Genomic DNA, 24,092 nt, shown 5'->3' on the forward strand with positions numbered 1-24,092 from the left:
TCATTTCTAAATTCATCATAATATAGAGTGACTAAAATAAAGCTGAACAGGAACAGGTACAGAGCAGAGAGACAAGGCAGATGGCCGCCCATCACTCCCCCACCCTGACGCCACACACACGCGCACACACACACCGCCCTCACACCACACACACACACAGCCCTCACACCATACATACACACCACACACACGATGTTTTGGTAGAAGCAAAACTGAAAACACAGTTTCTACATTTTGTATTTCACGCATTATCTTAGGCACATATTTCCTCTACTTATAGTTGGAAGTTACATGCCCCAAATGACCGAATATAATGTAGCTAACCAGAGCTGCAAATGTGATCAAATTCTGAGGAAACCAAATCTCTGTTATGTAATTCAACCACCTCCCAAAGGTGAAGCCAAATCACAGAATGGATAATAACACAATAAAATGTACCTGAGGTTTTGCTGCAAGAATCTTAAACACGAGATTGTTTTCCTTAGGGCAAAACGCCCTTATACTGATAGAATTCTTTCATGCCCTGTCCATCATTCGCTGAGGCATACTTGTTAGATGACTAAGATGTTCCAAAATGGCCAAATAATATGATTTTCCTCCTTTAAAAGTCTACTATAGGTAGATATTTTGTCATACCTGATTTAATTTAAATCATTGACCTTTCAGTTATTCAGTAAACCTTAACAAAGGTAAAATTTTAAACGAAATACCAAGTAATGTTTAATGTTTGCAATTAATGTTTCTCATTGTACAGAAAAATTTAAAGTTATTGTCTATCATTAGAGCAACCGTATTCTAGTGATAGAAGTGTAACAGATTTAACAAAAGAAACCCAAGCAAATTCACCAAGCTCCTGGATTGCCATCTCAGCAGCTTAAGAACTCAGTAGTCTATATTGTATTATATCTGTATGCTTTATAAAAGTGATTCATCAAATAATTTAAAATCATTTGTAAACCTGATCTGCTATCCAAAGATTCATTTGATAAATTCACATCTGAAAATAATCTGTATTTCTCCATCCTACTATATCAGTTTACTTCACCCAAGAGATATCTAACATTTATGCACGAGTAAATGAAATGTGAAATAACGATTTTAATATACGTACATTCTAACAGTACTGCTGTTTCCTGACTTGGCAGTGTTTCTTTCTGATTGCTTTTGAGATTATTGGGATAATTATGCACGTAAAGAGAAAAATAAAATTAAATGATGTGAATATTCATGATACATGAAATGTGCATCAATTAATTTTGAAAAACTCCATGGCAAAAGGAAAAGCCAAATCAGTGGGTCCTGATGAAGGAAGACCCTTTCTACAGGCAGAACCTACGGATTATCCCCTCGCAGCTGCACAGTAGGGTCTGAGTCAAACGTCAATGACGGATTTGTAAAAAATCTATTTCGGAGTTCTGATGGGCAACATTTTTATAAGTTACATTCAGTAAAACTTTAACAAGTTACATTCAGCAAAATTTTCTCAACGAGAGAAATATTGCATATTTTAGGTGAGATCTGGATGTATTTATGCATTATAAGTCTACTGCTGAATTTAGATAGTAAACAGGACTGAATATTCCAGTCATCAAATAAAAAAAATAGACACCTTTACTTATTAATAGTATCACATTATCCTTGGCTTTTTGTTGCACAAATAACAAAAAACAAAACAAAACAAAAAAAAACAAAAAAAGAGAGAGAGAAAGAAATGAAGAAAAGAAGAAAGAAAAGAAGAAGGGAAAGGAAGATAGAAGACGAGAAAAGGAAGGAGACAGGAAGGAAGGAGAAACACACACTCATCCCAATTTCTGCGTGTACTAAGAAATGGGAACGAAGCATGAAAATTGCGCTTAAACGTAGTTTGACATTGTTGCACGTTTCTTGTTTTACAGGTGCGTGTTGTATTTCAAGTTACAGGTAAGAGTCCAGTGGACAAAGCACACAGTCAGCGCCAACAGCCATCACGCAGGTTTTGGGAGAAGTCAGACGTCCATCACTAGTTCAGTAACATGGCCACAGCTCTGAAAACACAGCAGCATGAAACAGTTCAAAGGGAGACACATTGCTTTCATTCATTCACCTTAAACAACAACAACAACAACAAAAAACAAAACAAAGAAATGCCTGAACAACCTAAGGCACTTAAGACAGAAATTCTTTCTCCAGTTGGTACAGAGACGGCCGGCCGGCTCCGCCCCTCGGCCTGCACAGGGCCACCGTGCGCTCCCCGCTCTGGCCTTCCGCGTCGGCGTCCAGTAAGGCAGGCACGCGCGGCTTGCTCCTCTCCTTGGCGCCGAGGGGGCGGGCGGAGGCTGGTCCTGGACCGCCCACCCCGCGGCCGGCCTGTGCGGGCGGAGGCGGGGAGGCTGGCGGGGCGTCGACCCGGCTTCTCGGGGAGGGCGGGTGCGGCAGGGGCAGCACGTGGACAGCTCTTTGTTTTTCAGGCGGGACCTCACTTGGCAGGTCACTGCGAGGACGAGGGGGGGAGGGGTGCATCCCCCAAACCCACTCAGGGGGCAGTTCAGAGGCTCCGGGGGCTGAGAGGAGAGCGACACCAGCTGGTCGGGAGGGCAAAGACAGCGTGTGATTAGAAAGGCAGTGCCGTCTAAAACGTCGGACGTCAAGGCAGACAACCCAGGCTGACCTCCCTTAGGTACCCACCTTAACGTGAGCGTCAGCAAAGGAACCCAAACACAAACCTTACCTTGCAAACTGTCAGGATATAACGTTTGTTTTTATGAAAAAGTACTACAAGGTTGGAAAGACTGCTTAGGACAATGATCACTGGAATTGTTTTATAAACAGGATGGATTTTGAAATGGATTAGACTGGACTAAAGGCTTTAAAAAATGATGGTGAATATGACTAAATTTCACTTTCAGACAATGACTTGAGAAAATTAATGAAAATAAGAAAGCAGTTATGTTTTTAATTTTATAACTTCTCTTTTTTGTTCTGAGAACTGACTTCTTCCCACTCTAGCAAATAATTATTGGCTTCATATTTAAAAAAAGAGTGGTTTCTTATGAGATTGTTGAGATAGGATTTCACATGTGCAATTATAAATTACTGATCCTTTACTGTATCATAAAAGAGCAATAAGCCAATTCATCTAAAGACAATGAACAATAATATGAAAAAAAAATCTTGTTGAGGTATAGTACCTGAAGAGATAAAGGAAAAGGTAAAGCAAATTAAAGTTTCAGTTTTAATATACTTTATAACCAATCCTAGCATAGCATTTTACAATCTAAAATGCATTTTTCATATACAGTATCTCACTTAACCCTCATGATATACGTCTGAGGTAGTGGTAATTATGTATAAAAGGTGTAACAGTCAACTCCCACATAGCACTGAGTGCCCATTTGAGTTTTACACCTCCCTAAACTCAATCTCAACATAAACTGTGCAGAAGACACCATACCCAGGGGGAGGTTAGACAATCAGTTTTAGTGCCAGCTCTCCCACTAATTACTGACTGGTTCAGATTTGGGCCAATGTCTTCCTCCCACAAGGGGCTTGGGGCAGTTACTCTCCACCTGCCCTTTCTCTTTTAATATGCTATATGTATTTAGTTTACTGAAGTTTAATTATACTTTCCCCAGAATCCAAATGGTAGTTACTTAAAATCAAATAAAAGAGTAGGGTAAAATTTGAAGATCTACGTGAACAGTGAAAGCAAACTTGTAAACATCCTCACTTGGAAAAGATAAAGTCAAAAATTCATACATTCTAGTCTCTACAGTGGTGTTTCGTCCTCTCACCCACTGGTGCAGCCTACCTGAGGTCTGAAAGGCACTTCCATCAGACCTGGTCCGTCGATGACGCACTGCTCTTTCCTTCGAAGAGGCAGAAGAAGGCACATCCCCACGTGTGGGCTCTAGGAAGGAAGGAGGCAGGTTCTCCCACGCACCACGATTGGCCTCCAGTCTTGGCACAGAGGTTGGCTCCGGACCCCTCCCTCCGAAGGCCGGGCAAAGATCTGGGGTGCGCATCTCGGGGTCACGAGGGATGTGTGCGCTGCCCTCGAACGAGTCTTCGCCATCAGTCTGCAGCAAGCACTTGGTGGAGAGAGAAGGCACGGCCAGGAGGCCCACGGCGCTGGACGGGGGCAGCGAGGGGCAGCTGCCGGCGCCCTCGCCCGTGCCCGGCAACCTGCTGGGCGGGCTGGTGGGGCTGCGGGACTTAGGGGCCCGCTGGAAGATTCCCTCCCGCCTCTTCCTTTCCTCCTTGGGCAGCGGTTCCTCCCCAGCCCGTGTTTTTTGAAGCTCTCTGAGGTCCAGGCCCAGGGCCACTGACGCCAGCAGCACGGTGCAGCTGTACAGGGCGGACTCCGTTTTCTTCCTCGGGGGGGATCTGCTCAGGCTGTTTGGAGGGGTCCCCTGAGGGGTGCCAGCGGCAGGGCTCCCGGGGGTTCCTTCCTCCCGGCTGTCAGGTTCCACCGGATTCTCTCTCTGGCCTTCCTTCCAAAGAGGTAGATCAGTGCAGGCTTGACCGGGCGATTTTATCTGCTTTGGTTTTCTGGGTTCCAGTCCATCAGGGGCAGGTTTTGGCTCTTCAGAAGCACCTGAACAGAGGTACAGACACACACACGGTAGCACCGTTTTACAGTAAGAAAACAACCATTTAAACTGTACTGTGAAACAAAGCTGAAATCTAATAAATACATATTCTAGATCAAAACACAAGGAGTCCTCTCCAGTTCAGCAAACGGTTCATCCAGGAGGACCCGAAGGAAGGGGCGTCCAGGGAGCTACAGCTCAGGCCCCCTGCAGGGGAACCGACAAGCTAACCCTCTCGGCTGTTTCCTGTCCTGCGTGGGCACGGGGAACAGAAAGAGTCATCACGATACAGAAAGGCACCCTCACATCCAGAGGCATGGGGCTGCCCTGGACAACACGTGCCCTGTCCCGACCTAATGACAGTGCCGGGCCCTGCGGCTACATCTCGCCTGCAGAGAGCGGTGGTCCTCGGAGTCTGCAAACTTGGAGGAACGTGCATTCTTAGTCCCCTCCAGACTGTGGAGTCAGAAGTTCAAGGGTGATGCCCAGCCGTCTGCGTTTTAGGGATCCCTGCGCTAGGGGAAGTTTTACCGCTAGTATTTGTTGTTTGTTTGACCAACGACGTTTGACAATGAGTCTTGGTTGATGAGAGGAGAATTTCTTGCCCTTAGAGCAAGAAAGAGTCAGAATATAATGAGGAATCTGACAGCAGGCAGCAGTTACCCGGGAGTTACAGAGCAGCTGTCTTGGTGTACCTGAGTGTGCTTACGGAGATACTTACACTGAAACCACACACTCACGATGACACAGAAGAAAACTAAGAATGGACAGTACGTGATAAGGTGCTTGTAAAACTGAGCATAGCACCGATACCAAATTCAAGAAGTTTACAGCGCGTTTTGCTAAAACAGCTTTCATTTGGCCACAGTTATCAAAGGGCTGTCTTAAATTGCCAAGGAGAAAGTTCAGTTTTCTCTTCTTTGGTGACGACAATCGTTGACATTTTCCAACCATTTCCATATCTCTTCAACCTTTTGTTATCTGAACATTGAAGAGGAATACTGAGTACTGGAAACAATGATGATTCCTTTAGATTACACAGAGATTCCGACGTCATACTCTCCAGCAGGAGTTTTCCAGAGCTAACCTGCTTGACGAGACTTTATCTTGCTGAGGGCTGGGAATACAGCCCGAAGACCACCGCTTAATCGCAGCAGAATTTCAGGGTGCCTTTTTTTTTCTATTTACTATCTCTTATACTAAATTAATTTGATTCTAGACAATTAATCACATCAACTTTTCTAGTAAAGAAAAGAGGCTGCAAATTCCTAATAAGTAATGTGGAACCTAATTATTTTCCGCCACAAAGACTTAGAGGACAGAAAATAATTCTGAGCTTAATCCAGCAAGGCTACTACTCGGTATATGGAGTGCTGCTAACCTTCCCTGTGTCGCCCGAGCAACAGGTGTTTAAGCAAAGGTTCCGGGACACTCAGGTGCTAAGTCCAACTCAAACAGATGCCACTTCCCGAAGCACATTTACCTGTCTGGTCCACAAATAATGATGCCAACGGCATGGCTGTCTGGTTCTTTATTAAGATAGTTGGCCAAGGACTGTTGCCATCTGAGAGAGGCCTCATTCTACAAGAGAAAAATGTTTATTTTGATATAACAGAACCACACGACACACAAATTAGGTTTTGGTGAATATATGACAATAATATTTTAGGGCAGTAAAGAGAACATATTTGTACCCTGTGTTTTAAAGAGCAAACAAGTACAAATAAAAACTTAACGTGAGACAGGCGATGTATCAGAGAATTTTTTTCACTATTTAACTAAATAATAATTTAGTGTGAAAAACTCATCCTAGAAATTAAATTAATATTCAGGTACCTCGGTATTACTCTAATTGCTTTTTAAAAGCTAACTCTGGCCAATGCAATATTTCAAAGGCACTGTTCTCTGTCGCAGCACACACTGGAATGACACCAGATGTCACACACATACCTTTCTTTGCAATCGGTTCTTTCTTTCATTTGAATCGAATTTGGTCCCCAGGTACAACCTTTTTTCTTGAAATTCCTTTTCACATCTTCAAATTCTTCTTGTCGACAAACTGTGTTCCTTCCCCAAGTTTTATTGCTTTCATCCGAAGTCACTAAACAGAGACCATCACTCATGAACCAATTAAAATTTTTTTAAGTTAAAGTGAATCAGATCAGTTGTGAAACTATCTTACTCAAAACATGTAAACAATCAAGAAACATGAAAACAATGAAGAAATGATGTCTTTCGCCCTAGCAGATGGCCAGCTTCTTTCTCTAGTCATAATAACAGGAGAAGTAGAGTAAATTAAAAGAAAAGGTATAAATTCAAGGTAAATTAGCAGCAAAGACCCGATCATTTATCTTTGTATTTAACATTATGCAACAGTTAGGATTTCATTTTACTGAGGGAAAAAGTCAAACTGAACCTTTAAGTTACAAGAAATTTAGTACCTAATTTCTCAACCAAATCAAAGTTCTGAACGTAAGGAACACAGGTGTATTCTAAAATTGTAAGTTAAGCCAATTTTTCATTAGCTGTCACAACTGCTGGGCTACAATTACCCTTTAAAATCTGAATATATTTCAAATCCCCCACTTCTTGCCGTATTTCATTGCTTCCTGGGAGGTTTACATCCATGTTTAACACCCATGTGTCACTGACACGTGTGTAAGCCGTCCCTCAAGCCTCTCTGGGCACTTACAATTGACTTGGAAATCAGTGGGGAGAGTGGGTATCATTCCTGCACACGTAGAAAGCCACCCCGTAACACAGACCTGCTACAAACACAATCAAACATTATGACGTATCTATAGGGTGGATAAGAAAATCCATAAAGAGTGAGGTGGGAGAAATGATCTATAATGTTTACATTACATATAACCCACTTTCATCAAAAATTGTTTATGCATACAAGTATACACACACACACAGAAGATAATTAACGTGGATATAAAATTTTTAATAAAAGTGTCTACTTTTGAGGGAGAGGATTGCTTAGGTAAAGTGGGAAATTTAACTTCTTTATATCGTTTTTTAAAAATCAGAGGCATTATGGGTGATGCTTGTGTGTTCCAGTATTTTCCACATGTAAAAATACATGTATATATGTGTCCGTATGCACACGTGTATATGCATGTGTGTGTGGTGATCTTGAATCAGCCGTGCGCTTTTTTAGTAAGAGTCTTCCAGTCGAATTCGGGAGGAGTGGGTCAGCAATGCTCACGTCCGTGAGAGGAGCAGAGTGAGTGGGAGAGGCTTTCGGCCGGGGACTACGCGCCCTGAGTTCGTCTCCCTGCTTCGTGCACCTGCCGCCGGCCCAGAGCCAGCGTTAGCATTTGCTCTTCTGCCTCCTCCCTCCCCTCTAGCCTGGCGCTCCTGTTTCCTCCTTTGTTCCCACGTCTGTTGAACTGGTACTGCTCTGTGGTTGCTCACTGTCGCCATACAGTGCGAGGGCTGGACCGCAAGATCTCTGCCTTGGTGCAGCGTGTTTACTGTTTCGACCTCTCCTGTCCATCTCTGACCTGTCATCGCTGCATTTAGTCCACAGAGGTTTCTTGGTGTTTGTTTGCTACGCAGACCGGTACGTAGGGCAGGGTGGGATGGGGCAGGGTGAGCGACGTGTCCAGCTCGTATCCTCCGTCTCTTTGGAAAATGAAGTGCTCTAAGTTTACTATGCACTCTGTTACTGGAAACATGTCAAGGAGGGACAATGGCAGCAAGTTGCTGAAATAACGGAAGGCAGTGTGACTGGCTTTGCCTCCATCTGATTCAGCTCAGCAACCGGGGGAAAGGTGCACTTGGCCCAAAGACATCAACCACAGGATGTGCCTGGAAACTTGAAATCCTTGGATGATTAGTGAATTCTATCGTTTCTTTCTTCTTCTTTTTTTTTCTTTTGGTTTGTTTTTTGGGGGAAAGGTTATTAGGTTTGTTTGTTTGTTTGTTTATGTATTTGTTTAAACGGAGGGACCAGGGATTGAACTGAGGACCTCACGCATGCTGAGCATGCGCTCTACCACTGAGCTATCCCCTCCCCCCTTATTGTTTCTTATTCTCAAACAGAAGTGTGCGCTAAGCGTGACATGACATCTTAATACCATTATTAGAGTAAACCAGAGGACGTTATAATAAGAAAAATAATAAGAAAACCCTTGGTGGAAATATCAGGCGGTGCCCTCTTTAGCAGACACTGATTCTTGGCCTGATGGCGAAATACCACATTTTTATCCAAAGTCAAGCATATACTGTAAGGCCCTTTACACTGGTATTCTTTCCACAGTCTTTGGGGTAGTTTTTTTTCTGTTCAGTTTCTCTGAAATGACTCCCATCTTTCTCAATACATAAAATTACCCTTCCTTTACCCTTTCCCTCTTCCAGTGCTTTCAGAACCAATTTTTCTCACTCGAGTTGACTCATGTCTCCTCATCGCTGGTCCAGGGGAAACGGGCCGGACAACATCTACGACTCATGGTGGAAAGGGTCCCTTCCCCTGGGTCAGATGCACATTTGCATGGACCCTGACTCCCTCCGAGAGGCAAAATCCTCAGTGCCTACATGCTGATGCTATAAAAGGCAGACACCAGGGAGGGACCTCAAGTCCACAAAGAGCTTCAGAGTCAGAATAATGAAGATGATGATCTTAACAACTGTCAACACACAGAGCTCTGACCAGGTGCCAGACACCATTCTAAGTGCTTTGTATACATTGGACCCTTTGGTTTTTAATTTTCTTATTGAAGTATAGTTGATGTTCAGTGTTGTGTTAGTTTCTGGTGTACAGCATAGTGATTCGGCTATATTACATACATATATATATATATATATATGTATGTATGTATTCTTTTTCATTATAGGTTATTATAAGCTATTGAATATAGTTCCCTGTGCTATACAGTAGGTCCTTGTTTATCTATTTTGTACATAATAGTTTGTATCTGTTAATCCCAAACTTCTAATTTATCCCTCCCTCACAACCCCATCCCCTTTGGTAACTGTAAGTTTGTTTTCTATGTCTGTAAGTTTGCTTCTGTTTTGTAAGTAAGTTCATTTGTGTCATTTTTTTTAGATTCCACATATCATTGACATCATATATTTATCTTTCTCTGTCTGAGTTACTTCATTTAGTATGACAATCTCTAGGTCCATCCATGTTGCTGCAAATGGCGTTATTTTATTCTTTTTTATGGGTGAGTAATATTCCACTGAATAAATATACCACATCTTCTTTATCTGGTCATCTGTTGATGGACATTTAGATTGTTTCCATGTCTTGGCTACTGTAAATAGTGCTGCTATGAATACTGGGGTGCATGTATCTTTTCGAATTAAAGAGCTTTCTCTGGATATATGCCCAGGAGTGGGATTGCTGGATCATAGCGTAACTCTATTCTTATTTTTTTAAGGAATCTCCATACCATTTCCCATAGTGGCTACACCAGATTACATCCCACACCCTCTTCAGCATTTATTGTTCGTTTTTTAAGATGGCCATTTTGACCAGTGTGAGGTGATACCTCATTGTAGTTTTGATCTGCATTCCTCTGATAATTAGCGATACTGAGCATCTTTTCATGTGCCTGTTGGCCCTCTGTGTGTCTTCACTGGAGAAATGTCTGTTTGGGTCTTCTGTTCATTATTTGACTCTTTTAAACTATGATCATCCCGTTTTTACAGAAATGGAATCTGAGGCCTGGTAAGGTTAGGAACTGTGCACAGTGACAGTGCAGGGGGGCCAGAGCCTGGATTTGATCCCAGACGGTGTGGCTCCAGACTCCATGCTCTCAGCTGCCATGCTGAACTGGACTGTGAGAACCACGGGGCAGTGATGCAAGCTGGGGACCAGAGGAGACAGAAACAAAGACCGGAGTAAACCACTGGGGGTACCTGGGGTGGGAGAGAAGAGGACCCGATTCAGGTTCAAAAGCATGAACAGTCCTGTACGGAGGGCGGATCCTGCTGGAATACGTGGATTCAAATGTTTTCACCTGTTACTGCAGAGAATGAATGCTGGGGACCCGGTTGCTTGGGGGAAGTAGGGGTGTTCCCTGAGCTGGCTGCATGTCATGCCACAGGGTTAGAATGTATTTGAAATTCCCGAAGTATTCAATGTCACTAACACAAATCCTGGGCCTGGCCAGGCTGATTCAGGTACAGCGTCCCTATTGCGTGAGGCTGGTGTTCACAACTGAGGACTGTGACACAGGAACCCTCATTCCTTGTTAGTGGGGATGCAAAATGGGGACACTTCAGAAGATGGCCTTGCTGTCCCTGCAAAACTAAACACACTCTTATCATACAGTCTTATCAAGTATTCCCACTCCTTGGTATTTATCCAAAGGACTTGAAAACTTAGGTCCACACAAGAAACTTCATTACTGTCAAATCTATAACTTGGAAACAACCAAGATGTCCTTCAGTAGGAGAATGGATAAATAAACCGTGGTACATTCAGTCAATGGAATATTATTCCACATCAAAAGGAAGTGAGTTAGTTGCGGGGAGGGTATAGCCCAGTGGTAGAGTGTATGCTTGGTTTGCACGAGGTCCTGGGTTCAATCCCCAGTCTCTCCATTTAAAAAAAAAAGGAAATGAGTCATTTAGCCATGAAAAGACACAAAGAAACTTTAAATGCATCAGTAAGTGAAAGAAGCCAATCTGAAAAGGCTACGTGGTATCTGACGTTCTGGAAAAGGCAAAGCCATGGAGACAGTGCAAGGACCAGGGGCTGAGGGTGGTGCACAGGGGATATTCGGGGCAATGAAACTACACTGTATGATACCATCATGGTGGATACATGTCGTTGTACAACTGTCCACGCCCACAACATACAACACCAAGAGAGAAGCCCAGGGTGAACAACGGATCTTGGGTGATAATGGTGATGTCTCACTGTATCATATTATAACGAATTGTAACAAATATCCCACCGTGATGCTGGTTGTTGACAGCGGGGGAGGTCGTGTATGCGTGGGAGGGGATATATGAGAAAATCTCTGTACCTTCCTTCCAATTTTGATATCAGCCTAGGAACTGCTCTAAAAAAATAAAGTCTTAACATACCAAAAAACAAAAACAAAAACAAAAAAACAATGTAAAGACAAGAGGGAAGAGGCAGAGAAACAGCCTGGGCAAGACCAGAGGTGTCATGCCTTCTCTCTGCCTGGCCCCTTGACCAGAGCTGTGAGACAAGCCTTCATTCTCTTCTCTATACCTTTAATTAAGCCCTTACTCCTTCTGGGCAAAGGCAAAGTGCCAAGCACGGCTTTACGAAAAAGGCATTCTCGGAAAGACAAATGAGGTATCATAAAACGGTCACACTTTGTGTTCTAGGATTATACACTTATTTAGATGAATGAGAAAGAGACTGGTATCCTGGGAGCTTTAAAAATTTTTTTTTTCTTCTGGTGCCAAGGTTTTCATTAGCAAAAGAAAATAAAAAAGAAACTGATTGCAGGCTTGATTACAGAAAACATTCTCTTGGACTTTTCCCCTCCAAATAAAGATAGTAAGTGCAGAGAGGTAAGTCTGGTGAAGAAAAGAGAGGATGCATGTTATTTAATATGGCAACTTCCACTGACCGTCAGGTTACCCACATACATACACATTAAACACATTCCCCTTTCGCTGAGACTACTTTTGGGGTTCATATGGATTCACCTTTGAACAAAATCAAGTTTCGTCTCATTCCCCCACACTCTGATTCAGGGTCTAACTGAAACTCTCACAGTGTGAGGATGTCAGATGAAGTAGCATACGGGTTTTTCTCCACGTGGCTGAAGACTCTTTCTAAAACCGAAACACTATGTGGTATTTTGAAGTACAGATCTTCCTCAACTTACAGCGGGGTTACGGCCCAATGACCCCTCGTAAGTTGAAAATATCATAAGTTGGGAATGTATGTAATACATCGACCTATTGAACAACTAAGGCAAGCTTAGTCTTGCCTGCCCTAAACATGCTTAGAACACTTACATTAGTCTACAGTTGGACAAAATCAAATAATGCAAAGCCTGTTTTAAAATAAACTTGAATATCTCATGTAATTTACTGAATACCGTAACGAAAGTGAAAAACAGAATGTTTGTCCAGGTCCAGAATGGTGGTAAGTGTACTGGTTGCTTCCCCCGAGACAGCGGGGCTGACCGGGAGCTGAGGCTCACCGCCCAGCATCATGAGACATGAGACTGCGTGTCACTTGCCCGGGAAAAGATCAAAATTCAAAATTCGAAGTGCAGTTTCTACTGAATGTGTGTGTATCACTTTTGCACCATCATAAAGTCAAAAAGCCCTGAGTTGAACCATCCCTGAGCCGGAGGCCGTCTGTATTAGGTTGGTCAATCCAGAGCCAATTAAAGCCAAATCTCTAAAAGCAAACTATTTTTTTTTCTTTACCAAACAATGAAACTAATGGAAGAAACCCTGAATTCCTGATTCCATTTTTCAAAATATCCATAAATATGCAACTGATATAATTAGGTTATGCACATTTTGCACTCAAGTGTTTATTAACCAAATGCCTCAAGATATTATTTCCCCTTCTCACTAATTATCAGAGAAATACAAATAAAAACTACAATGAGCTATCACCTCACACCATTCAGAATGGCCATCATTCAAAAGTTCACAAATGATAAATGCTGGAGAGGCTGTGGAGAAAAAGGAACACTCCTACACTGCTGGTGAGAATGTAGTTTGGTACAGCCATTATGGAAAACAGTATGGAGATTCCTCGAAAGACTGAAAATAGACTCACCATATGATCCAGCAATCCCACTCTTGGGCATATATCTGGAGGGAACTCTAATTCGAAAAGATACATGCACCCCAGTGTACACAAAAGCACTGTATACAAGAAGTTGTGGTATATTTAAATAATGAAATACTACTCAGCCATAAAAAGGACTAAATTAATGCTATTTGCAGCAACATGGATGGACCTAGAGATCATCATTCTAGATGAAGGAAGCCAGAAAGAGAAAGAAAAATACCATGTGATATCACTCATATGTGGAATCTAAAAAAAAAAAGGGGGGGGAAAAGGGAAAAAGAGGACACTAATGAACTCATCTACAAAACAAAAACAGACTCGCAGACGTAGTAAACAATCTTATGGTTACCAGGGGCAAGGGGGTAGGAAGGGATAATTTTGGGAGTTTGAGATTTGCAAATGTTACCCACTATATATAAAAATAGATTTTAAAAAACCATGAAATTTCTTCTATGTAACACAGGGAAGGAACTATATTCAATACCTTGTAATAACCTTTACTGAAAAAGAATATGAAAACAAATACATGTATGTATATGCATGACTGGGACATTGTGCTGCACGCCAGAAATGGACACACTGTAACTGACTGTACTTTAATTGAAAAAATAAAAAGGTATTTCCCTTTCTGCTCTGTGGCCTGCTTACATCACCCATTGCACAGAACCTAAAAATCAGTTATTGTGAAAACAAGAAGATGAGACCAAGGAACGTAAGACCAAATTTTTTTTTTCCAAATAGTTACAACATGTAGTAAATATCCCATGCTTAGAACCAGCCATAAAAACAATATATATGTATGTATATATATAACTGAACGGAATCACTTTGCTGTACACCTGAAACTAACGTTATACATCAACTACACTTTAATAAACATTTTTTTAAAAGTCTCCTTAAGTAGACCCCAAGTCACTGGTGACAGGCGCGTGGCGTCCCTACATGGGGAGAAGGCTTACGCTGTATGGCCCGGAGTCGGGGAATCACGGTGGGGCTGCTGGGCGGGCTGGAGCTACCGCTGTTCAGGCTCCTCCGTTTGTCCAAGGTCGGGGAGGCCTGCACCGTTATTTTGTGCTGGAAATCTGTTGGATGCAGGAAAACAATGAGAACTGAGATCCCAAGGGTTTAGTTTATTTTCCCAGCCAGGTCTTCCGCACGAGGCAGGAAAAGCAGAGACTGCCAGGCAGTCAGAATGAAGAGGCCAGAGTCTTACTTGTCTTCCCTTCGGGGTTTAAGCCCTGAAATAATGGCTCAGGGTCACGCTGTGTTGGGCACAGTGAGACACACACTCACAAGGAAATGAAATATTGCCGAGCGCCAGGAAAGCTCACAGTCTGCTGGGAAGAAAGGGTTCCCCTCATTCAGTCCCACAGAGTTGAAAACAAAACTGAAATGGGGGACACCCTGGGTGACGTGAGTCCTGGGTCTGTCACTAACAAACTAGGGACCTCTAACCAGTCAGAAGCCTGTCTAAGCAGGTCTTTGTGGCTGTTGTACAGAACAACAGACCCCTCCCAGCATCGCTATGGTGATTAAAACAGAAAATGTACGTTACGTGGGGCTCAGGACACGCCACCCGCCCCGACATCTCCTCCTTAACCTGTCACATTTCTACACGACTGTCCACCTCCACGTCAACCCAGCATGGAAATGCTCAGGTCTGTTTCTTTGGGTCTTCATTTACTTTGCAGGCTCCCGTGTCACACAAACTTGCATTAAATACATTTTTATGCTTTTCCCCGGCTGATCTGTCTTTTGTCAGTTTAATTTTCAGACCCAGCCAGGGTCAAGGGAAACTGCCCCCTACCTACAGTTAAAAGCATTTTGTGGTCAAGGTACCTACAAATGATGGTTACTATCACCTAACTGTAACACCGGGTAGCTGTGATGCCAGAGAGATGCCAAGAACTATGGAAGAAAAGTAGTATTTCCAGAGGGAAGAGGAGAGGGTCTAGGAAAACTCTGTAAACTGTCAGAAAAATTATCAAAAACTTAAGATGCAGGTGAAAGAAATTACTGGGTGTTTTTTCAGTGCCGTGCTAAGCTTAACCTCTGATTGATTTTCTATTGTCTGGGCTATTTTTACAACTCAGTGGGGGCAGAGGTTAACTTACAGATTTTGTCTGGTGGTGATGCAAATAATTTCTGTCTGGCATAAAAGAAAATCCCAAAGGTTACGTTTATTGCCACACTTGGTCACTAACCAGGTTTGTATTTAACCTAGAAATCTAATCCCAACATTCCATGATTAAATTGCCCATAAATACTTAGCTCCTCAAATTCTCAACGTGAACCAACTTTAACTGGTTCCCTCGTTAATTAATAAGTTGAATAAAATCTTTGACACATGCTCCTTTCACTTTTGCAAGAGAGCTATAATTTACCTTTTGGAAAATTACACTTTAAAGAACTTTAAAGAACCACCTGCTATTTGAAATGAGGAGCTGGAATTTGGTAGGCAAGACAGCTATCCAATTACTCATGCTGGAAAACTGAAAAGTTTTCTTCGTATTGTCTTTTCCCTGGCTGCCTGCCCCAATTCCAATCAAACACAAAGTATCTTGTAATTCCTGTTACATATTTTTCTTAGAATTATAGGTGAGAAATTTATATTCTAGGTTCTGGAGTTAGCACACTCCAGATTTGAATTCCAGTTTACCACTTACTTGCCATATGAATTTTGGGAAAGTAACTTCATTTCTTTAACTCACAGCATCTTCATTTACAAAAATGGAAAAAAAATTTGTTATTCCTACTTCACAGGACAGCTAGGAAAAATTACATAAAAAGAAGCGCAGAAAACACTTAGTACAGGGCCCAGGACGTGATAAGTGCTCAACACACACGGCTGATACTTTGTGTTCTCTCCATCTGCACTGCCACCATCCGTTCATGCAGAGGCTGCTACAAGCCCTTGTTCAGTGCAGCTATCTCTGTTTGAGATCTATCTCACAGCAGAGGTCTGTCTCACAGCAGCCAGATGCATTTTAAAAAATGCATGCCTGATTGTCATTCCCCTGCTAAAAGTCCTTCAAAGGCTTCTCATAATGTGTAATTACAGGTCAAAATCATAACCCGCTCCGTCACCCCCCGCAAATCTGAGTCCCGGCTCTGTGCCACTCCAGCCTCCTTTTGCCCTGCCCCCCGCCCCCCATCACTCGCCGTGGTCTAGACCAGTGGTCAGCAAACTTCTCCCCAAGAAGTACCACACAGCAAACATTCTAGGTTCTGTGGGCCATCTGGTCTCTGCCACCAGAACTCCGATCTGCTGATGGAGTGAGAAAGCCTTGATAGAAACGCAGAAGGGAGTGTGTTCCGACACAACTCTTATTATGGATGCTGCCCTTTACATTTCATGCAACATCCATGTGTCAGGAAATCTTCTTTTCATGTATTTAAACATATACAAATCGATCTTAGCTTGGTGGCTACCCAAAACAGGCAGGAGGCTGGATCTGGCCCGGGGGTATAGTCAAGCCACACTGGCCTTTTTCCTTTTTTTAAAATGCATTTTTATTTTATTTATTTGTATTTGGGGGGGTAATTAGGTTTGTTTGTTTGTTTATTTTTAATGGAGGTTCTGGGGAGTGAACCCAGGACCTCATGCACGCTAAGCATGCGCTCTACCACTGAGCTACACCCTCCCCTACTGGCCTTTTTTCAACTCCTGGAAGAAACCAAGCTTTCTTCTCATGTGCTCCCTGCCTGCTTTTCCTCCCCCTTGTATTTGGTAAATTCCTCTTTCAAGTTGCAATTTAAATATTACTTCCTGAAGAAGCTGCCTATGCTCTTCTTAGACCAGGTGGCATCTCTCTGCTAATCACTGTCATATGACTTTTCCTTTACAATTGTTAATAATTACAGCAAAAAAATTAGTATCTGTTTGATTCTTAACTTCCGGGCCCCCTTCCACAACCATACAACGTCAGCCCTGTATGGGAGGGGCTGCCAGTCACCATCAGTGCTGCGTCCCCTCCAAACTGGCTCGGTGCCTTGCACATGAACAGTGCTTAGTAATCTGGCTGAATGGCTGTTTTCTGTTTTGGATGACAAGTGACATGAGGGCAGAGATCATGTTTATTTTATAACCCTTGGTTCTTGGGACACGATAGGTCCTCAAGGGTTCGTTGAATGAGAAAAGCGTGCAAGATTCTGCCACAGGTTGATTGAACTGGTGTTTAAAGTTGATTGCTGAGAAACAGACAGCAGGGAAGAGGATGGTTTGGAAGACAAAGCAAATGGAAATGAAGTACCAGTTGGGAGACTCCTCCTTCTACCGTATAAGTAATCATGAAAGATTGGACCAGGCAGAGCAGTTTGGGTGAACGGAAGAACGGATGTAAGGAGACAGAGCATCAGGACAGATGACTCACTGAACTGGGGGAAGTGGGAGGAGGCAGGGGAAAAAAAAACATTTAGACTGAGGGGCTTTGCCAAGGTTCAGCTAGTCCTGTGATCTGTCCTAACCCAACGGAAGTACATCCTTCGAGAGCTTTTACAGCAAGAGGAGCCTCCAGCCCAGAGCAGAAGGCAGGAGAGCTCAGAACAGGAACTCAGAGCGTGGTCATGGCATCTGATGGGGAAATCACAAGGAACAAACCACAGGGGAAGAGAGGCCTGGCCCTCAGGGAACCAGCACGGGAGGTCTGCAAGGCCGAGGGCCAGTCCCAGAGACACAGGCTGGATGTCAACACACCTAAGATTCAGAGTGCTTCTGGTCTTCTGACAAAGGCTAAACACTTTCCCTTGGGGGCGGGGTGGAGAAGAGACACCCTTTGTGCGCTGAACATGAATACAATCTTCTTTATCATCAACCTCGTCCCTGTGAAGCAGGCAAAGGTTGTTCCGTCCCAGCCACACATTTGGGAACACTGAGTCTCAGCTGGTCTGCGGCCCTGACCCATGTCCAGCTTTTCTCTGGGCTCCTTGCCAGACGTGTTCTCAGGGTGCCTGCCCAACACAGGTTATAACGTGATCCACAGGCTTCTGAGAAAAACCTGCACTTGTATTTTCACTGGCAATATTCACGTTTCCAAAAGCTTGAAAACCTCTTTATCCTGCCTTAGGTGTTCTAAAAACACACTGTGGTTCAAAATAAACATAATACAGAGGGAGTGATGTAAGTCGTCACGATGTAAAAATATCTATCACGGTAATTCTTTTTCTTTTTACAAACCCCCCCCCTCAAAAATTCCAAGAATGCACGAAGTGTAATTTACAGACTCTTAGATTATGCTGTCTCATCTTATGAGCATGTATCTTCCTTATTTGGTGGCTATGCATGAAAGACTGCCAACAGGAATAATTACATTTGAGTTTTCTAGCATTAAGTCACCAGAGCTGTAAATAGCTGTAAGATTAGAAGCTACCGTCGATGGTTCTGCAGGACAAAATTACAATACCTAGGTAACCATTCACACTTAATTACACATTTTTGAAAGATCTACAGGCGTAAAGATTAAGGGCCAGTTTGTAGGAGTCTCAAATACGTTCCCGAGAAATTCTTTCAGCTAGTTACACATAGGAAAAAAGTCCTTCAAAAGGGTTCATACCATAACATGGTATGCTGGAAGGAAAGTATCACCATCCTTCAATCTATTACCTAGCAGATACTTCTTCCTTGATAATGTACTATTAAATAGTACACAAAAATGGCAACTCAAAGAATTTTCTATCTGGAACAGTAGCTGCTTTCTCTTCTGAGCAAAATTCCTTAAGGAGAAAAACAATTACTTTTATGGTTATCGTTCTTTTCTTTAGATTTTTGGATGTGTGTCCTACTTTGGGATATTGTGCAAGTAAATTGTGTGTTGGGGAGGATGGAGAGCTGGGGAAGTCTAGTAAGAAAAAGCATTTCCAGGGTGGAACCAGAGTCACATGATGCAGCACCATCTTGTGGGCAGAAGGGGGAACTGCCACACTAAATTACACAAGCTGCTTTTCCATTCCTTCAAAATGGCTAAGGATTACTGTGGTAGATGGTTTTGGTTAAGTTTTAATTAGAATCTTTTATTAAATGGCACAAGGTAAATATGTGTGTAACAAAAACGTCCCCTCTGTTCTCTGAAAGAGAAAAGCCAAATAGCACAATCCAGGAATGATACAAATGTAGCAAAAAGAGTCAGATAAATTCAGTTTGCGCTGAGTAGATGCAGGGTGTTAGCCAAGTACCGTGTGAAAAGAAGACCCTCAGGGATCCTGAGACAGTTCTATCGTCTATACTTTAAAGTGGAAGCCTCATCACAAATCAGAAGATTTTAAGTGATATCTGACAGCCCAGCAAGTGGTCCTTCAAGCTACACTTCGGCATTACAAGAGAATCTGGAAAAGGACTTTTTTTGTTCCCAGAGAGGTCGAAGGTAAAATGAATAAAGACTCACAGCCTGTTTTGACCTCACCAAACCAAATAATAACTGACGTGTACTGTGTACTCCTGGTTACCCCACATCAGCAATTTTCTGATCAACTGAGGACTTCTGCAAATAACGTAAAAAGTCACAGGATGCTGCAAGGCTTCCAGGATTTTGTAGTAAACGTTTTTAGAGGGCAGTTTATACATACTTTATGTAAAACAAAACTGTCGTTATTGTTATGTAAATCGAATTTCCACACCATTAACAAACATTTCAGAAAGACACTAAAACCCACGAAGAGATACACGTATAGAGGGACAAAGACAGGCAGACGCAGGTATACAGATATTTACTGCACATTCTATACAAGTGCTCCTGCTCTGTCTCCTTCTTCCCGCTGTTAGGAAGAACTGCAGAAAGTGTGTGTGTGTTGGGGTGGGGGTGGAGGGTTGGCTTTCTCTTAAGCAAAGTATAAACTGTAACATTAAAGAAGTTAATTTCATGAACTGACACGCTGGCTATTTTCTATTATGTTTTGTTTCTCCTAACATATTATATAACCCTTTTATGCTATTGGCACAATATCCTAAAGATATTTTTATTTTTATTTATTTATCTGTGTGTGTGGGGGGGGGAGTGAGGTAATCAGGTTTATTTTCTTTATTTATAGAGGAGGTACTGGGGATTGAACGCAGGACCTTGTGCATGCTAAGTATGTGCTCTACCACTGAGTTGTACTCTCCCCTGCTTAAAGATATTTTTAAAAGCTTCCCCAGAATTACTGGTTAGCTTTTATACCTGGAGGAGTCTAGACCCTCAGCTGAAAGCAGGTACATAACTTTAGTCCTGGATACACTCTGTGGCAGGTACAAACGGCAATCTCAGGGCCCCAGGTGACTGCAGAGCATCCCGTGGGAAAGATCAACACAGTGACGGAACAGCGACGGTTCCGTTGTTCTGGACTTTCACAACGCCTTGGCAGCTAAAAAGGCTCAGTGCAATTAGCTAAAAGGGAATTCTGCTTTGACTGCAAAAGGAGCAAATCAATTACCGCATTGACAGGAGAGAATGCTGAGAGCTGCCCTACGATGCACCCCCTGGGCTGTTTCACATGTGACAGCTCACGAGGTCCTCCCGTGAAGACCACGGGCTGAAGCAGGCGATGAAGACATTCACTTGACGCTTTCAAATCCCCCTCCCCCAGTTCTGATGCCACGGAGCAGCGGACTGAAGGGACAACTGCACAAACCCCAGAGGACAAGAGAACAGACTCGTACCTGAGGGTAAGCTGATCCGACGTCCGTCCTTGAGCTTGAGGCGACTCCTCTTGAACTTGCCCTTCCTCTTCTTGACCTTGGGCTTCTCCTGGTTCAGCTGGAAGATCAGGATGTTCAGCTCGCGCTCCAGCACGTGGATCTCGCGCTCGGCCAGCTGCTGCTCCCGCCGCTTGAGCTGCTCCTCCTGTGACTTCTGCTGCAGCGCGGCGCGCGTCAGCTCCTCCTCCCGGGACCGCAGCTCCTGCCACAGAGGCCCCAGCGTGACCCTGCGCTGCCACGTGTCTCTGCACCCAGTCTCCAAGACAGATGAGGCTGGTCGTGCGGCACGTCTGCAACTCAGACCCACGCCCGGCTCCGTCCGGCTCTTCTAGTTTTAGGACCGAAAAGGGGCATTGCACGTTTTTACCTGCCTCACTGAAATTGCTCTCTCCCTCTCCAGTCTCTATAATCACCTGACACAACAAGTGTGCATCAATGCCCAGCAACCAAGTACAGATGTGAATGACCCATTTAAAAATAAAGCTGAAAGAGCAGGGAGGGTATAGCTCAGTGGTAGAGCACAAGCTTGGCAAGCAAGAGGTCCTGGGTTCAAATCCCCAGTACCTCCTCTAATAATAAAGAAATAAATAAACCTAATTATCTCCCCCCACAAAACCCAATAAATAAATAAATCACTCTTCAAAAAAAAAAAAAAAGAAAAAGAAAAAAAAAGAAGCCAAAAGGTTAAAAAAATTTGATGAATTAAAAGGAAATTCTAAAGTTCAGACTTCTCCACTTTGGGCTTCCTTAGGATATTTAAGAACTTGCTTAAAGAATTAAAACATCTTGGTGGAGAGATTAAGAGGAAAAACACAGCAAATGCGTCATGGAAATGTGACATCTCTAAAATTATAAGCCAACAGAAAACAGATTCAGTACACCAAGAACTTTTCAGGATCCTGTGGATGGATGGAAACTGTCACGTTATACACAGATACCACGAATTAACTAATAAAAGTCCCTTGGTCATGACACTTACTGATTAAAATGTAACTTTCTCTTGGTTTTGAACTTCTGAGGAAGAGAAAATCTATGAACTAAAAAATACACTTGGAGGGAGAAGCAAGACGGCAGAGTAGAAGGACGCACGTAGCTTACCCTCTCCCACAAATACACCAAAACTCACATCTACGGACCTACTCAGCCAACCAGAGCACCTGCCGAACTCTAACAGAACATTGCCCTCTTTGAAAGACAAAGATGCCAAAAATTCAGTAGGAGAAAAGGAAAAAAGAAAGAAGAAAAAGCAAAACAGTGCAGGACCGATCCCGTGGGGAGGGAGCGGCAAAGGAGGACTGGCGCTCATTCGCTGGGTCCCCCTTCTCCAACTGAGAGGCCAGCGGTATGGAGGGGGGAGCCTTCGAGGCTCAGATCTGCCCTGAGCACCCCTTGACCAACAGAACTGAGTTAATCGGGCACAAAGGGTCCCCGCGACACCCAGCCCAAGACGCGAGCCGGTAGCTGGGGCCTGGACAGGCCACCCGAGCCGGGCGGAGGACTGGGGTGGCTGCACTGAGGCGGCCCTGGGGGGACTGCAGGGGGCTGCGCGCCATGGCTGGGAGGGGATACAGAGCAGAACAACCTCGGTCCCCCATAAATTGTGAAAAAAGCAAAGCAACACGCTGGTGTGCCCTGGGGGGAGGGGCGCCGTAGCCTTTGTCTCCTCAGACCCGCACCGCCATTACTGGCACTTCTTGCAAGAAGAGAGGCAGGGCGCAGCCACAGCTGCCACCTCCTCCTGTGCGCAGCGCCCGGGCAGGGGCGGGGCCGAGCCCTGAATCCGCACCCGGGGGGCTCCACAACCTCCTGGGCAGGACTGAGACTCGTTTACAGCCTGAGGCAGGTAGGATCTTTCTGCCCTGGCACCTCAGAGAACTCGTGCTGCCAACACAAAGAGCTGAGATTTGGCATGGAGTAGGGGCGGGGCTGTTCCACGGTCTTCCCCGAGCCCGCCTTCGGAGCGCCGACCCAAGGCGGAGCGGCAGCTGCACAGAGCAGCAGAGTGACTGGCGCCAGGAAAGGGCAGGTGGCCACTCGCCTTCCTGGCAGGAACACAGCTCATGACCACAGTGCTGGGAGGGTGCACCATCCGCCCACCTGCCTTAACTGAGCGCAGCATCTGACTGCAGCATCAGGACGGGGAGTGACCCGCCCGCCCACTGGGTAAGAGCTCAGCATCTGACCCAGTGCTGGGAGGGGGGCGTGAGCTGCTAGCCAACAGCCACTGGGAGCAGCATAGACTGGGAGGGTGCCAACAGGGGGCCTCTGGAAACAGCAAGCTGAGCTTCCAAAACAGGACGAAGACAGAAAGACCTCTCGACAAAATCATTAAGAGCACACCGTCTCCAGGACAACTAGATAACTGATCCTCCTTAAGCCACAGTGCCAGAGAGATATGAGCAATATGAAGAAGCAGAGGAACCACTCCCAATTAAAAGATGAAGAGAAATCCCCTGAAAGCACGATCAAGGAAATAGGCATTGATGGCCTGCTAGATCAAGATTTCAAAAAGGAGTGATCAAAGTACTGAAGGAACTGAAAGAAATAGTGTTTAGATACATAAAATATGTCAAAAATGAAATAGACGCTATAAAGAGGAACCAAGTAGAATTAGTAAACTCATTTGCTGAGATGAGAGCTGACCTAAAGGCTGTGCAAAGCAGGCTAGATAATGCAGAGAAAAGAAAAAGTGACCTAGAAGACAGGACAACAGAAAGCACCCAATCAGAACAGCTGAGAGAAAAACAAATAAAAAACAATGAATACAATATAAGGGACCTATGGGATAATATAAAGTGTGCCAATCTACACATAATAGGGGTTCCAGAAGGGGAAGAAAGAACAAGGGGGACTGCAAAGGTATTTGAAGAAATCATGACTGAAAACTTCCCAAACCTAAAGGAATCAGATATCCAAGTACAGGAAGAACCCAAACAGACCCACACCAAGACATATCACAATCAAGATGGCCAGAGTCAAGGATAAAGAAATGATCCTAAAGGCAGCAAGAGAAAAACAAAGAGTGAGTTACAAGGGAACCCCCATAAGGCTCTCGGCTGATTTCTCTACACAAACACTACAGGCCAGAAGGGAGTGG

At 43.9% G+C, this 24,092-nt stretch overlaps 1 protein-coding gene across 3 annotated transcripts in view; it reads right to left on the reverse strand.

The window, feature by feature from the left end:
* Positions 1-219: 219 nt before the first annotated feature.
* Positions 220-24,092, reverse strand: part of MAP3K21 (mitogen-activated protein kinase kinase kinase 21) — a 59,084-nt gene continuing 35,211 nt past the window's right edge. Inside the window, exons 5-11 of one of the 3 annotated variants that reach the window (XM_072970949.1) lie at positions 20,957-21,197; positions 14,286-14,408; positions 6,519-6,669; positions 6,052-6,149; positions 3,788-4,573; positions 2,137-2,561; positions 220-2,024 (exon numbers count right to left, since the gene is read on the reverse strand). In XM_072970949.1, coding sequence (XP_072827050.1) covers positions 2,146-2,561; positions 3,788-4,573; positions 6,052-6,149; positions 6,519-6,669; positions 14,286-14,408; positions 20,957-21,197 — 1,815 coding nt within the window. In that variant the 3' untranslated portion in view covers positions 220-2,024; positions 2,137-2,145. Of the gene's footprint in view, positions 2,562-3,787; positions 4,574-6,051; positions 6,150-6,518; positions 6,670-14,285; positions 14,409-20,956; positions 21,198-24,092 lie in introns of all 3 variants that reach the window. The other 2 variants (XM_006212356.3, XM_072970950.1) reach the window with 2 other exon arrangements.

The sequence above is a fragment of the Vicugna pacos genome, chromosome 11, assembly GCF_048564905.1.
Source record: "Vicugna pacos chromosome 11, VicPac4, whole genome shotgun sequence".
NCBI classification, from domain to species: domain Eukaryota; kingdom Metazoa; phylum Chordata; class Mammalia; order Artiodactyla; family Camelidae; genus Vicugna; species Vicugna pacos.